This window comes from Antennarius striatus, chromosome 11 (genome assembly GCF_040054535.1).
Source record: "Antennarius striatus isolate MH-2024 chromosome 11, ASM4005453v1, whole genome shotgun sequence".
NCBI lineage: Eukaryota > Metazoa > Chordata > Actinopteri > Lophiiformes > Antennariidae > Antennarius > Antennarius striatus.
The window spans coordinates 14,656,588-14,672,526 of NC_090786.1; the positions used below are offsets into that span (position 1 = coordinate 14,656,588).

Below are 15,939 nucleotides of genomic sequence, written 5' to 3' on the forward strand. Positions count from 1 at the left end.
TTATACTCTTTTTTTTTAACCTGAAGCTATAAGAAAACAGTATACTGGAGAAAACATTGATTTTGGTCTGTATTTTTCTGCATGCACATACTGTAGTAAATACTGATGAGTATGTGCTTGTCAGGGTCAACTTGAGGTCATTTGTTCTTTTCTCAGTGACAGTGGGAATGAGCATGGAAATTTAAGTATTATCTCCCACTACACTCCTTGAAACATTGCCAAAAATCCAGGATTATGTTATAGGGACTTGAAGAGTTTGAATGACTTGTACTTAGTTGATATGGATTCAGTACTGATGAATCCATTAAAAATGTAGCAGCTTTTATAGAAACCAGTAGGAATATGTTACAGGGGAGCCTTGAGAAGAGATTGAGATTTAGTAAGTAAATGATCTTTAAATTTCCTTTTCTGCAGTCAAAAGCAACTTAAAGAAGAATATGTCCTCTAAAGGTTTACTATTATGGAGAATGGAACATGATTACACTTCTGTTTTGATCAACACATGGCAAAAATTCAGGAAGAAGAAGGGGGAGGATGAGGAAGATCAGAGGGAGAAGAAAAAGAAGAACCAGAAGAAAAAGTTCACATTTAACTGCTTTTTTGATAGACCATAACATCTGTGGTAAAAGAAAAAATAGCAAAAAATAGCAAAGAAAAATAGCAAAGTCAAATGAAAATTAGGATGAAAATTTTCATCAAGCCCACAAATGCAATAATACACAATCTACAGAAACAACTCATTAAACCTTTTTTTGTTGTTGGTGCTCTAACAAACTACAGCAATGAAATTTCATTCAATTGTGTCCATCACTTCTTGAGGCAATATAAATCCAAAAAACTTGTTACATATGGACACACAAGTGGACAGACAAGAGAAATCCTACATATCCATTTGGCAGCAGCATGTTTTTGGCTGTGTTCAGACTGCAGGCATATCGGATACTATTCAGATTTCCATCATTTTCCGATTTCTAAGGCTGATTATCCACACTGTTTTTAGCAAGTGTCCAAATGCGTTCTGGCTCTGTTCAGACTGGGCCACTTTATCTGCTGATCTGACAGGTTGCTGTCGCAACAACTTTGGGGCGGAGGCATCGTTCAGTGCGTGTAATGTGTGAGGTCATATAATTGCGACAGTGGCAACAACAAAAACAATGACAAACACGGGCTTTGCTTACTTTAGAGCACATATGTCAAAGTTAAGGCCTGGGGGCCAGATCTGGCCCGTGATGAATTATTTATGGCCCCCTGGATGATTTTTAATTACTATTCGAACCAGCCCACAGGCCAAATTTGCCCGCTGGTGTTTTGCAAGCACCAACGCTACATTCCCCACAATGTAATGATAGCGGAAGCCACTGCAGCGCAGCAAGCAGGCTTTGGTTTCACATTATTTATCAGCAGTCCAGTTAAAATTAGCTACTCCCCTCCTCAAAAATAGCTAAAAGGAAGGTGGATTTGACAGCAGGGTGTTTTGAGCCACGTGGGAGTCACAGTGTATGTACAAAGAGGTAAAAGGTAGACCTGTGTGTCTTCTGCTGAGTTTGCACGGCTCATCCCTGACACAATGCCCCAGCTGCACATCCAAGCTGCTCGGACGCGCTGTGTTTCATAGCACAGACCTGTGTGAACAACGGCTCCTGTGTGAAACATCACACAGGAGCCGTCTGACTGATAAACACCTTCACTCAATCCTGAGGATTTCCTCAGCTCAGAGCCTGACCCCGACCATTCATGAGCTCGTACAAAAGATGAGACACCATCAAATATAAGGTTCAGCCTCAGAGAAGTGAGCATCACAGAGCAGTAACGTATTTTCAGTTTTCAATTCAGTTACATTTTTAGATTTGTTTCTACAAGATGTGATGTCTCTTTGAAGGAAGTATTGTTATGTCTGTGTGCCATTGATTTTTGTATTTTATTTTATTTGTTTATATTTATTTTTCAGTTGAATGTACTCAGGGGAAATTGCAGATAAGAGCCATGAGAAAGGATACAACTGATTTGATTTTTTTTTTTTTCCACCATTTAAAAGCAGTGATTGGTAGGATCATAGAGCAGCACAGTAATGAATTTTCAGTTTGAAATGCATGCAATTTTATTCATGCATTTACCTTCATATTAAGGAACATATTTGTTTTTGAAGGACATTTACTTTTTTGTTGTTTGCCTGTTGAACAGGTTTCCCCTTCAAGTTACTGACAGAGCCATAAGAAAATATTGCTTTATTCATTTCATCATTAAATAATAATAATAATAATAATATACACTGTGTTAGCTCTTGGTTCAATAGGCTATGTTCATTTCAATATATTTTAATAAACATTGAACCAGTCTAGCCCTCGGCTTGTAGAAATTTTGGCCCTCCGTGAATTTGACTTTGCCCCCCTTATTTTAGAATATTGGGGGTATCACTGTCTGGTAGAGGTGCAGAAAATCTATGACACAGCAGACATTGTCGACTTCTTCCATTTTTACCTCCCTGTAATGAGCGAAGCTCTTCCTTCTGGCGCCTTGCTCTCACGTTTTGGATATGACATCACAGACCGCCATATTTGATCGATGTGTTTGGAGATGTTCCGACTGATACGCATCTGTCCCTGTCCGATATGAAGCTACCTCCTGAATGTGGTTTCAATGCGTCCTGCAAAAATCGGATTTAATGTGGTCTGTGACTGTTCAGACTACAAACGAGACATCCAATATCAATCTAGATGGGCTGAAAATCGGACACGGGCAACGAGCCTGAACAAGCCCTTTGAGAATCAATCTCTTTGTGAATCAGGCCCTATATTTTCTGATATTTTGAGACTGAGGAGCAAATGACTCAACCATCATCCAGATGACTTCCAGATAAGTTCTCTCGGGTGGAAGCGTAAAACCCATAGGTGAAGCTATGTCACTGAGTTTCCACGACTCTCATTATGACTTAATGAGTTTGATGACTCCCACCTAGGTTGAATATGTAGAACTCCCCACTAGCCACTGAAAACTGAAGAAACCTCGGATGAGAGATAAAAAACACGTTTTTTAGTTGACTTTATTCCACACAGAAATATGCCTTGACCCGGATGAATGAGAATCTTCAGACAAGTTATCACCATAAAATTTATACTCAGTGCTTCTGATCTTCAACGTCATCTGCACTCTCCCAGCAGAGGGACTATAACTTTAAGCTGGGATCTGGCCAAGGTTTTGGGCTGATAAATGACAGCAGATTTTTTTTTTTTTTAAATATCATCACTCAACCAAGTCCTTACTCATTTGGGGATTGTTGGGTCTCTGTACAGCAAGTAGAATGGTACAGATCTGATCTATTCGGAAGCTGCCTTGAGACACATCCTGTTGTAGTTTGGTGCAATAAAAAAACAATATTGACTTGAAATTGACTATCTTGAGATATTTGTTTTGACTGCAGTTGCATCTCATCTAGACTTCACACTGCTCAATGAGGCTGGATAATAGCTGGATATCAGAAGATAATAGAAAGAAGAAAAGCAACCAAATGGATGCAGCCACTGAAGTGGATTAGTTGGAGTAATGACTATGGCTAATGAAGGGTACGTTGGAATGATTGAATTAGTCTTGACTTAAAATGAGATAAAAGAAATAAAATCTGATGGTCATGGTTACAAAAACAAGACCTAAGATCAAAGTGAAAGATACATTTTCTAATGAGTTTATACTTACGACTACTCCCAAGCTCCTCAAAAAGGTACTGCACTTTCTCCCATTGGGTGGAATTCTGACCAGGTGGAGGTTTAAGTGGGATGAAGGCTCTGAAAGTATTGACACAATAATCAAGAGGCGGGAAAAGAAGTCGATTAGGTTATCTAAGGGATGCGCTTACTACTTTTAAATTCAGTTCTTTAACTCAGAGTAAAGTTTTTGTCATTATGAATCAAAAGATAGTGTGTTGATATTCAAGATAATTTTGAATAAAAATGCATATTTTTATAAGTTTGTTGTGAAAACGTTGTAGGGAGCACACACAAATTTAGTTTAAAATATATATCTCATTACACTGACCTCATCCTACATAATGCTTGAATTGGGAAAAGAAGCTTTTGTGAAATGTGCTCAACTCTAGGAATATCATCTAACCTCTGTAGAATGTATCAATTTACTTACTATCTACATTTCTGTAAAACTGGGTCTGTGACTCCATGCACATTTGTACTGTAAATTATATTTATTGCTTTGAATTACTATGACCTTTTGCTTATCTATTGAGAATGGTATTGCATTCCTGTGCTTCCTTATTAACTATAGACCATTGTCAATCAATGCCTTACTCTGTCTCACGTTCAAAATGCGTTCAGCTTACCAAATGTACATAACTCGTCGATCTTTGATCTGTAATACCATAGTTTTTAAAAAAAATGAAGCTGATCCTTCACGGGTATATCCTGATGTGGGTTATTTTTAGAATATAACTCCTACGATTAATGAGGGACCACTGTACAGCTAATTACATTTAGCCTTTCAAACCCATTACTCACTAATTAAAATCTACTAAATTTCACATAGGCAATATTCCAACACAATGCTCGATGTTGTAAAGGGGAAAAAATTAAACATATTTTGACAATATTACTGAAGCAGAACTTCTTGAGATTTATGTTAAAAGAAAGCTGAGGCAGGGAAAATATCAACACAAATGATAAACAAATTAACTCCAGCCACAAATTGGAACAATCCTGAAATTGCAGGTAACAGACAGCAAGGTATTGCTGTATTTAGTAAATTAAGGATTAAATAAAATATGGTGTTCTCCCTGTGGCTCTGAGGATGTTCTTGAAGTTACAAATCTTGTACTTCTATGAAAGTTTAAAAACCTCCACTAGGTGATGTAAAAATTGTTGCATCAGCATCTTTAAACCTTCTTTGAGACCCTTTCCCTCATGCAAAAAAATCCAGGTCTCTGGAGGATTCATAGGCCGTATATTACAAAGATACTCCCAGCAGCCCACACATGCAGTAAATCTATTTTCTTTATCCTGTCATGTGTCATTTCTCATTTGAAGAATAAAACGTTCTTCACCTAAATGACCATAAGTCTTATTCAAGTCTACACAGCTCTTTCTATTGTCAGAATGTGAATTTTACATGCTTAAGACAAACTATAAAATACATCTGGTGTTTTTTTAATATGTACAGTATATATATATCAAACGTGGAGTGTTCAACCTTCATTTCACCCCTTTTAGTCCTCTTAGCCCTTTCCAAAAACAAGTTCAGGGTAAGCCATCACCACAATTGTGTCTTCCTACACTGGTTTCCAATTAAAATGTGTTTGGAGAAAGTATTTGGATGGTCTAGCACTCATTTCTATTTCAATGGGAGCACTGTCACAATGTGAAATTTATTTTTTGGAATACTACGTATAGCCACTTATTTACATTTGTTTTTAAATTGGAATGACAATAAATGTGATTATGCAGCACTCTTTGAAGACACTCAGACTAGGAGAAATAGAAATATTTAGATAAACACAAGCAATATTAATTGCTGGATAGAAGACCAAATGGTTTCAAAGTTATTTGCTGTACCAAAAAAAAAATGTAGCAGTAGAGCATTACAGTCCATTTAAGGAATTAAACACCTTGACAGATTTAAAGACAGCCAACAAAAGCTATCAAGGAAAGCCCCACTGAGGGAACAGTCACAAGTGAACAAAGCCATTATGTCTCCCCGAATCACAAAATCAGTCTGGGATAAAAGCTATTATGTTGTTGAAAATCAAAGGACCACAGCAACAATTGTGAGAACACTGTGGTAGTAGTTCCAGTTCATGAAGTAAAAGAGGGTCTAAATTGCTTGTGTCTACAATACCTTCAAACTTTAGGGTGTAAGGAAGTATAGTCATGTGTTCTTTATTTTCCCAAACTAGGTAAGTCTTCCACCAGTGTGCCATTTGATGGTTGAGAGACCACATTAAATTTTATAAGTTGAACTCGAGACACATTGTCACAGCTGAAAAGAATCTATTGTGCAGTACAGGTAGTAGTGACTATAACCAGTGTAACTGGTGCATGGATGTGACAATGCAAGAAATATATGTGTGCATTTTATATTTTGTATGAGACTTAATAGTCCTTCAACATCTGCGTTGTTACACTGACAATGCACTAGTGACCTTAGGTTACAATCAGATAGGCAAGGATAAAACTCATATTTATACAACTAATTCTTTTGTACTGAATGGCCAGACAAATGGTACTGTCACTGTTTGATGGGAACCTCTTCTCATTAACTGAACATAATGTCAGATTCATGCTTTTTTCCTTATACTGTCGCAAAAGAAATCTTCTCTGTCGTCAACTTACCCAATTAAAAGAAGAACCACGCAGACAATGACAAATCCAACTGTGTACTTCAGAGCATTTTTCACTTGCTGCATTAAAAGAAAAAACTGTCAGTGGTGGGAATATGGGGAATAATATTATTCATTGTGTATAAGGGAAAGTCTACTCCGATTAGCTGGACCGCAGTGATTGAAAGCTGAACAGAGTGACTTGAGTTGATCCTGTTTAACCTGGCACAGATAACACATCAATCGCTCTGCTATTCAAGGTCCTTTTAAGTTAAAATACAAAAGACATGCCTGTCTGAGAAAAAGTGCCTCTGTCAGCTCAAAACTGACACAAAGAAAGGAAAAAAGACACTATGAGGTGGCAGGTGGTTGGTACATTACTTACTTAAGACGTCTAAAGATACAGCTGAAAATGTTGTCAAGTTTCAGATTAAACCAAGCAGCCTACAAATTGTTGAATGCAAGCAGTCACGAAAACTGTGAAAATGTAAAAAAAATTTCTTGCACCACACCTTTTCCTTACCATTATAAATCTATTTAAAGAGTATTGTCTATATCTCTGTGCTCTGGAAAACATCCAGAGTTTATTCCCTACCCACCAAAGCAAAAAAAGAAAACTGAAAGCTGTACTTTATAGCAATGCTATTTCTTTTTACAGGACATTGGACTACATGTACAGTACTTTCCACACTATAAGGCGCACCTAAAAGCCTATATTTTTCTCATAATCCCGTAGTGTGCCTTATAATCCAATGCGCCTTGTATATGGATTAATATTAATATTAGTATTGGTTAAAAACAAGATCGCTGAAAAAAAAACCCCGGCAGTCTGGCCGGCAGTCAGACCACACCAGGAGGCACTCTCAGAAGACACTACGCCCCCTAACAACGGTAGTCAAGGGGCGTCGCCGAAGTGCCGCTCTCACTGAACTGCTGTCTGACGGAGCAGCACCGGTGACCGGCTACGATTACGTAGCAAAACAACGAATTTTCAACGATTCTATTAATAAAGTTAAACTGACTAACTGATCTTAGTATTTCCCAACTACTGTGGCGCTGGAAAATGCCTGTAATCCGGTATGTAGTGACGGTCCATTCTATTAGTCAGCGGAAACACATGGAGATACTGGCATAAAGGTGAATGAAAAATCCTAAAAGCTGAACTTCCAGCCTTTTCTGAAATTTAAAGAGCAGTCACTGCTAGACAAAGGTGCCTGGTGTGCTGTATTGATTTCCAAATGTAGTTGACACCAGGAAACAACACGTCACGGGGGGGAGGGGGCATTTAGGCTTGTGTATTCTGCGACATGCTGTGAGATTCACGGCGGTGAGACACCAACATTAAAGTCAGTTCTATGAGTAAAACAGCGTCACATTTGCCAGTAAATTAGCAGCCTGACATTAAAAACTAGTTAAAATTATTTAGGACACAGTGCAGAAGCAAATAGTTGCACCTCACCTCTGACTGGACTACTGATCAATCGAAACAATATTTAATTAATAAACGAATATGAACGTCGGAGCTTAAATATCTGCTTGGAACTTCAGATCAGGAAATAATCCGCCCTGTTTGAACTGAGTGGTCCACTCGTAATGAATTTAACCATTTTTTAATGTCAGGTTTTTGAATATGCGTGTTGACTTCTTTCTAAGGCCCCGTCCACACGATGGCGGATTTTTTTTGAAAACGCAACTTTTTGAAAACGCATCGAAAACAATTTGCGTCCACAAATTAGCGTTTCTAAAAAAATCTCTGTCCACACGTAAACGCATCAGTGCGTTTTCGACGACGGCTATAAGCATGCCAAACCATGTGGTGGCAGTATTGAGTCAAATTTTATCAAATAGGAATCCTCCGTGTTTTGTTGTCACAAAACGCCTGCAAGAATGCTGCCATCAACAAGATTCGTACATCTATCATGTTTGTACACACGGGCCCATAAATATGACGTCACAGCGGTTTTTGTCGCAGGCAAGACGTCAGCGTTTTTAAAAAATTGCGGATACACCGTCCACACGACAAGGCAGACCCAGCATTTTTAAAGAAATCCACCTAGGCCAGCGTTTTCAAAAAGTTGCGTTTTCGTTTTGGATATCTGCGTTGTCGTGTGGACGGAAGGCCTAAACGCAACAAAAAAGTTACGTTTTCAAAAAGTTCCGGCGTCGTTTGGATGGGGCCTAAGATGGCAAAGTGATCAGGTTTCCTTGGTGAGGCTCAGAATGGGTTAATTGAAATAACAATTCACAGTCGACCAAAGGCTAGTGGACGGATAGCTACAGCCACTAGTTTTTTTAAATCTATTTTTTTTTATTATATGCACCTTATAATCCAGTGCGCCTTGTATATGAAATAAATTATAAAATAAACAATTCATTGAGGGTGCGCCTTATAATCCAGTGCGCCTTATAGTGCAGAAAATACTGTAATCATTCTGTAGTCAGCAGAAAGTTGTATCATGTCACTATGGTGACATGATACAAGATGATTCATAATACAATGATATCATGCATTGACATTATTGGGAATTTCATGATGTCAATACATGACCATTATGGTACATGTTTATTTCTTCTGAGTGCATGATGACAGAATAGAGAGAAACAGAATATTATATGGCCACACCACAAACAGATATTCAGATATTCTTCATGGCAACTGATTACTGCTATCAAGCTCGTACTTGCACGTTCTGAAACTTTGACACAAAGTAAAAAACCCTGATTAATACTAATTAAAAATGGAGAGGGTGAATGATGTCACCCTGTGAACAGCTGGTAGGGACTGTTATTGGAATTTATGGACAAACAGATATAACCAGATGCTACTTCTGTTATTTCAGATCACACAACAACTCATGAAACTACTGAAAATGAATATGTATTCTTACCACTGTGTGCATTTTTTTTTGTTAAAGTAAAAAACAAAAGGGTCTATGTCACCTTAAAATCATTGGGAAGTTAATTGAACTACTTCAGTTAGTTTTTGTATTTGCATAATACAGCTGTACCTGAATGAGTTTTGAATTCCTTGCTATGGTAGGGCCAAGTAGGCCCTGGTGATGTGTACAAAAAGAGCATAGTCTTACCGTGCATTTGTTTATGTTGTCATCATCCCTTTCTTCATAGTAGAAATAAACAAATGGGATCCACAGGAAGACGCAGAACAGTATGATGGAGTAAAGAGCTGAATGCAAATGGATGAAAAGCGAAGATTAAGTCACAGAAGTGGAGGTATCAAAATACAGAATAGAGAACAAAATTACCATTACCCCTTCCTAGCATATAGATTGACAAACATGCTCAATACTTTTTAAAAAAAAAATTTTTTCCCCTAAATTCAGATTTGTAACTTGTAATTTGAAATTGTTTTTTGTAAATCTGAATCCATCAGCAAATGTTTTACTGTTGGATGTCCTTTGTTTATTCACATTTAGAGTTGTTCCTTAACAGGATAAAGATAACATACAGCAACATATCTTTCTGTGATGAACACAGCACTCAATTAACCAATACGATTCTGCATTCAGTCACACCCTTCATTCATAAATATTATTCCAGTATGTTAAAGTATGTTAATGGGAATTGAAAACTGATATAAATATAATTGAGTAATGAATTAATTTATCAGGGAACAGTAATATAACTCATATACATTTGCTATGATACAAACTACAATGATATTTTAACACATTTTTCTGGTCTCTACATACGTATATAGTGGTCATCACTGAGCCAAACTGCTAGAATAAGTAAAACAATGGGTCCTTCAACTGTTCATCCCACAAACTAGTGAAATGGTGCTGGTGCAAGAGTGCTGATCAGGATCAACTCCTTTCGTGACGCAACAAGTGATTTGCATACCCTGGCCTTGTCTGCAAGAGAATACTTCCTTCTTCAAGATAAGGGATACCGTACGTTCACCATAAACATTAGGTCATGCTACCATTAGCCACATCCTCTTCAAGAGAAGAGCATGTAACAGGCATTTATTGATGTAGCTTATTAGAATTTAAAGGTGCAGGACCAGAAACAGTCTGTTCCTTGTAGACCTTATTTGAGCGACTTTTAGACAGCTGAAATTCAGGACCTCAGATCAGTGTGGGGCAATACATTTCCAATACAGTGTAGTTGGCTGTCTAACAGCCATGTGAAATTAATCAAAGAGGGTATGATATGGAACCTTAAAAAACTCAGATATGTTAGCAGCTGAATACCTTTACAATGGAACCTTAGATTGGTTCTACCCCATACTTTGTTTTTTTGTTTTTTTTAAACATTTCATATCAGGTACATATTAGAAAACACACAGTTACTAAAACAGGATTTATCTCTTTTCTCTTTGTCGCTTTTGCCAAGTCAATCTTTATTTTTTAACCATTTTAAATTATATTTGACACCACAGACATAATCTTTATTAGAGTTCCAATCTGCAAAATTTACTAATATCTCTCTTTGTGTTCTGAGTAAACTATCATTTTGTCTTTGATTTGGAAAGCAGCAAACTGCCGAGTCAATCAAACTGTTTAAGAATGGAAGTAACATATTTTGACAGGTTTTAAAATATGGGGATGTGTATAGTGTTTAGTTTGTGTGTATCTTTTTTGTGTCATCTATTTGGAAAATTTTCATTGAAGAATGTGAAGAAAAATCAAACACAATGTTTCAAAGCCGAAACTCAGATATTATTGATTTGTTTTTGTCCAGTGTGATTACAGCATACTAGAGAAGCATTGTATTATCAATTTGCTATTAAAAACCCACAAAGCATCTTATCACTCCAATCTTAACACTGACCCACTGTAATAGGAAAAAAGTGTCCTTTATCAGAACATTACCCGTTACATTAGGTTATCATTGAGTAGAGACTGAGCATCCACAAAGAGAGGTGGTGTTCAGGTGCTCTTCTTTCTGCTGCTAATGGATGCCAGAGATGACAAACCGGATGAACCGAAAAGAATGTCATATAGATGCACTCCTTAAGTGATAAGAAGATTTTTGTTTGTGCTGACCGAATAAGAGTGCAAGAAAATGTCCAAGATTAGTTGGAACTTTGACCTTTTAGGAGTTATTTCTCAATTTAGAGGAAGAAAAAAACCCCGAAGAGATAGGGAATTCATGCCTACACTAAAGCTAATCCCTTTAGCAATATGTTGTGCTGGTGTGATCCCATACAAAAACAAATTTAGATCAAAACTGTCCTCCTAATACCTATTTAATCCCCAACAACAGTTGTAAAGGTTAATGTACAGGTAGACAACAACTGTTCTGTATCAGTGGCAAGGCCTCCAGCAAAGAACATGCATAATGAGGATTGGATTATTTTTCACAAAATACTCTCCACTATACAGCGAATAAATACCACTATTTCAGTGGTGTGCTTATTGCCGGCTGTGATCTTGACAGGGCACTAGTCTTAGTTAACATGTGCTAATTGCTGCATTAATGTATCTATTTGGGCTCATTTACAGCCAGGCAAAGTTTAGCATTCTGCCAAGAGCTGGTAAATGCAAGTCACGTGCAGCATGCAGCCGCTAGCCCAAGCTTGTCAAATAAGGCACTAGGTAAGATGTCAACATACTGACAGAATATGTTATTGACTTATCAGGCATCACTGATTGCTCTCCAAGCAGACTTTCTAGTTAAAAGTATGCCTGACTATGGATAAAGGTTTAACACATTTATGGCACCCTTTGCCATGGAGTACAGATAAAGTCAGTTGGGCAGCAGTGGCTCAGCGGTAGAGCAGACGTCTTAAGACCAGACATCGCCCAGCCATTGGCGGTTTGATTCCCGCTCCCGCCAGACATCCTCAGAGTGTGAGGTGAAAGTGGGAGGTGTCAGCTCACCTCCCAGCCACTGCGGAGGCGCCCTTGAGCAAGGCGCCATCCCCCCCACAAGCTGCTCATTGGGGCGCACCACAAATTCGCTACCTGTCACTCTGCCTCCCCTGTACTGTTTGTTGTTATTAATTGCATGCCTACAGGCCCCTAGTGTGTTGTGTTTGTTGAGGGGCCTGTTTGCAATGTTTGTATGCTCTAACACACATACACATACACACACACACACACACACATATATATATATATATAATATATATATATATAATATATATATATATACACATATACATATATATACATACATATATATACACATATATATACATACATATACTGTATATATACACACATACATCTCACCTTTTACCTCTTATACAGTGGTACCTCTGCTTACGAATGTCTCTAGTTACGAAAGAAATTTCGACATTCTCATAGCTGCTCTGCCATTGGCTATTACCTAGTATCGTCCTGGCATCCCATTGGCTAAGAGGGACCTCTTTGTGGAGCTAGATCGGTGTTTATGCAGGGTCCTCGTCATTTGGCTCTCATGTGAGGAGTTCTGATATATATATATATATATATATATATATATATATATATATATATATATATATATATATATATATATATATATATATATATATATATATATATATATATATATATATCTCAATATATATATATATATATATATATATATATATATATATATATGAGTTTGATTAACATTGTGCGCTGGAGTGGACTAATAATTTACCTACGGGGATAAATATTACCACTACCACTGAGCCAGTAGGCGCAGACTGGCAGCCATGCCTCTGTCAGTCTGCCCCAGGGCAGCTGTGGCTAAAATACGTAGTCTACCACCACCAAGTATGAATGAGGAGTGAATGAATAATCATTATTCATTAAATGGATCCAATATAAAAGTGTCTTTGAGTGTCCAGAAAAGCGCTATATAAATCTAATTCATTATTATTACTATTATAAAATAAAAACAATTTAGAAAGATTAAATAAAGAAAAATACTCCCACACCAGGAGGTTCCTTCTACCTCTTATTTCTGACAGCACCTTAGCTGATTGATTGACAAGTTTTTCATGCTACTATTTTGCTTGACCCACTTCAACCAACACATGTTTCACATAGCCACCCAGGTTCAGATGCACTGAATCCAACCTGACAAGTTGAAAGTAACAATTAACCCACCTCCAGCTTTATTCAGAATCTCTGGATACCCAAAGCCTTTATTGGGACTGTTAATAAAAAGTTGTATTCTGGCTTGGGTATAAAAAAAGACAAACCTATTGCTACATCAAAAAGACGTTTGCATTAATTTGCTCATTTTGCTTTATACTATAAATCCAGCTACCCCTCATGCTGCACATAAAAAATCTATGTTTCAGTTCAGCTTGAGTCACGGTGATTAGTCTTTTTTAAACAAAAAAGTAAAACAATTCAGCTATTAGACAAGAAACTGTGACTGAAGTAAGCAAGGACACACTCTTTTTTTTATTTCTTTTTTTTCAATTTGAACACTCATTCAGTGAAACTATCAGTAAAGACGGCAATGGTGGTCATACTTGGGGATGTGGTAGTTCTGAAAGCTCCTCAGATAAGATGCAATAGGGCCTAATGCTATGACAGCTTGCAGCACAAGTATTGGCTCTCTATCGTGATGAATGTGTGTGCATAATGTACCCTGAGCTGACAGTGTGTCGCTGGTTGCCAAGCCTATTCATTAGTGAATGAGTTGGAGAAAACTCCAGACGCATCATGCAGATAAAGATGGAATGACAGTGAATGGCACAGTGAAGATGGTACATATTAGATTTTTTTCTTAATTTGCTCAACGAAGTGAGTGATCTGTTCATTGTTCCAGAAAAAAGGGGTCATCCTTCTCAAAGATTAACCTTGAAGGACATGAATAGAGAGCTACTGCAGAATAAATTGTTTGGAGGAATATCTTAATGCAACACATTATCAAATGGTACCTGTGCCAGGCGACTGGTGTGTGCATAACACATATGGATAATGGAGGACAACAACACAGTACATGCTGTACCACACCATATGGTGGCAGATACAAAACACAGACTACATATAAGGTAAACAAAATATTCAAAGATATAAATCCCATGCTGTTAGATTTTGTGTGCTCCATGTGTTCTAGACAGATGTATCAGCAGTGGACAACATAGCTTAAATGTATACTTATATATCAAAATAACTTCCTGAAATATTTTTCAGGTTTTCCGAGTAAACAAACATTCAAGTGTCAGAAATGCTCAACCTAGTAAAACACTTCTGCCTTTTAGGAAAGGTTTTAGCTAATGCTCATTGAAATATCAATAGTGTTTTATTGTTGTTTCAATTTGCATGTAAAATTAAGTAAACAATACATTATGAAATGTCCATACAAAGACTGATTATTTTGTGATTGGAAGAAGTACAAAAATACCATTATTTATGTTTTAATATGGATGTAGTTAGCTAATTATTCAAGTCATCCATTAGCTTGTTCAATAAAATCAGTTTGTGGCATCATTCGGTCAACTCATGTAATAAACAATTGCTATTGACATGTAGCTGAGATATTCAAGAAGCAAATATGGAGAAATGTACCTTTTCAGTTAAATATTTTAAAGTATTTCGCTTTTTTTGACAATCATAATATTTGAACAGCAGGGGGCACACTCATGTTACAGTGGTGCGCTATGCTGTGTGCACATGGAACACTGAAAAACATCAAATAGGGAAATACAAAAATGGCCAAAACTGACAAGATAAGGTACTTGAGATTGCAGATGCCCCATCTACTTTTACTTTTAGTGCTGACAGTTAATGTTTTGATTTCCCATTTCAACAAGTGACAACTGTTTGTGTGTTTGTTTGTTTTTTAATTTGCAATGGTGATGACATCCAGCTACATCCTGAAAAATGCTTTCAACAGTAGAAGACAAGTCCGCATGTAACCATGATCTTACCGTACAGTACGTTTTAGTAATATCACTACAGGGATTATATTCCCATTAAATTTAAGTGGGTCACTGTGTATGATGCAAATGTTAACTTGGCTAATCAGTTATGTTCCTCCCGGTTGAATGGAATAAACAAACAAACAAATATACTCTGTGGAGACAGTTGCAATGCAGCTTTATGTTGGAACCAAGCCAATATATCAAAATAACCAAACACTGAATGGTAACTTCAATGTAAAGTCATCTGTGGTTTAAATGTTAATACTGTATTTTGAAGTTCACAAAATGTTGAACAAGATGAACTATAGGTTGTTACTTTTCCCTGAAGTAATAAGCCATGCATTTTTTGATAGAGAAACAAAAAAATACCTTACAAACTATAACTACTATCTGTTATTGATTCCTGAACTCTTTAAAGAGGGACTAGAAAACCACATTCCAAATAAATTCTGTGACCTCATGTATGGGAGAAAAAAAAACAGATATAAATGAAAGTACTTGCAGCGTATTTATAAGAAGATTGCTTCAACTGCTGCTTCTTTTTCTTTACAAATAGTGATAAAAAAGGGCACACAGAAAGCCACTGATTTATTTAAAAAGCCCAGAGGTATTCTGCCATGTTGCTGAAGGGTCTTATGTACCAACACTCTGAAATACAGAGTGGTCCAAAGAAATGTATAAATGAACAAAGGATGGAGATTGAAGGGATAGGCTTTTAAACTAAGGTTATCAAAGATCACAAAAAGCTATTTGTGCTCTGAAAAGGAATGGGTGACTGAGCAAGACACATGTAACGGTACTC

General features: G+C 37.1%; 1 protein-coding gene across 1 annotated transcript in view; it reads right to left on the minus strand.

The window, feature by feature from the left end:
- Window positions 1–15,939, minus strand: part of lmbrd1 (LMBR1 domain containing 1) — a 59,081-nt gene that overhangs the window by 32,828 nt on the left and 10,314 nt on the right. The window contains exons 4-6 of the mRNA XM_068328150.1: window positions 9,403–9,500; window positions 6,330–6,397; window positions 3,691–3,779 (exon numbers count right to left, since the gene is read on the minus strand). Coding sequence (XP_068184251.1) covers window positions 3,691–3,779; window positions 6,330–6,397; window positions 9,403–9,500 — 255 coding nt within the window. The remainder of the gene's footprint in view (window positions 1–3,690; window positions 3,780–6,329; window positions 6,398–9,402; window positions 9,501–15,939) is intronic.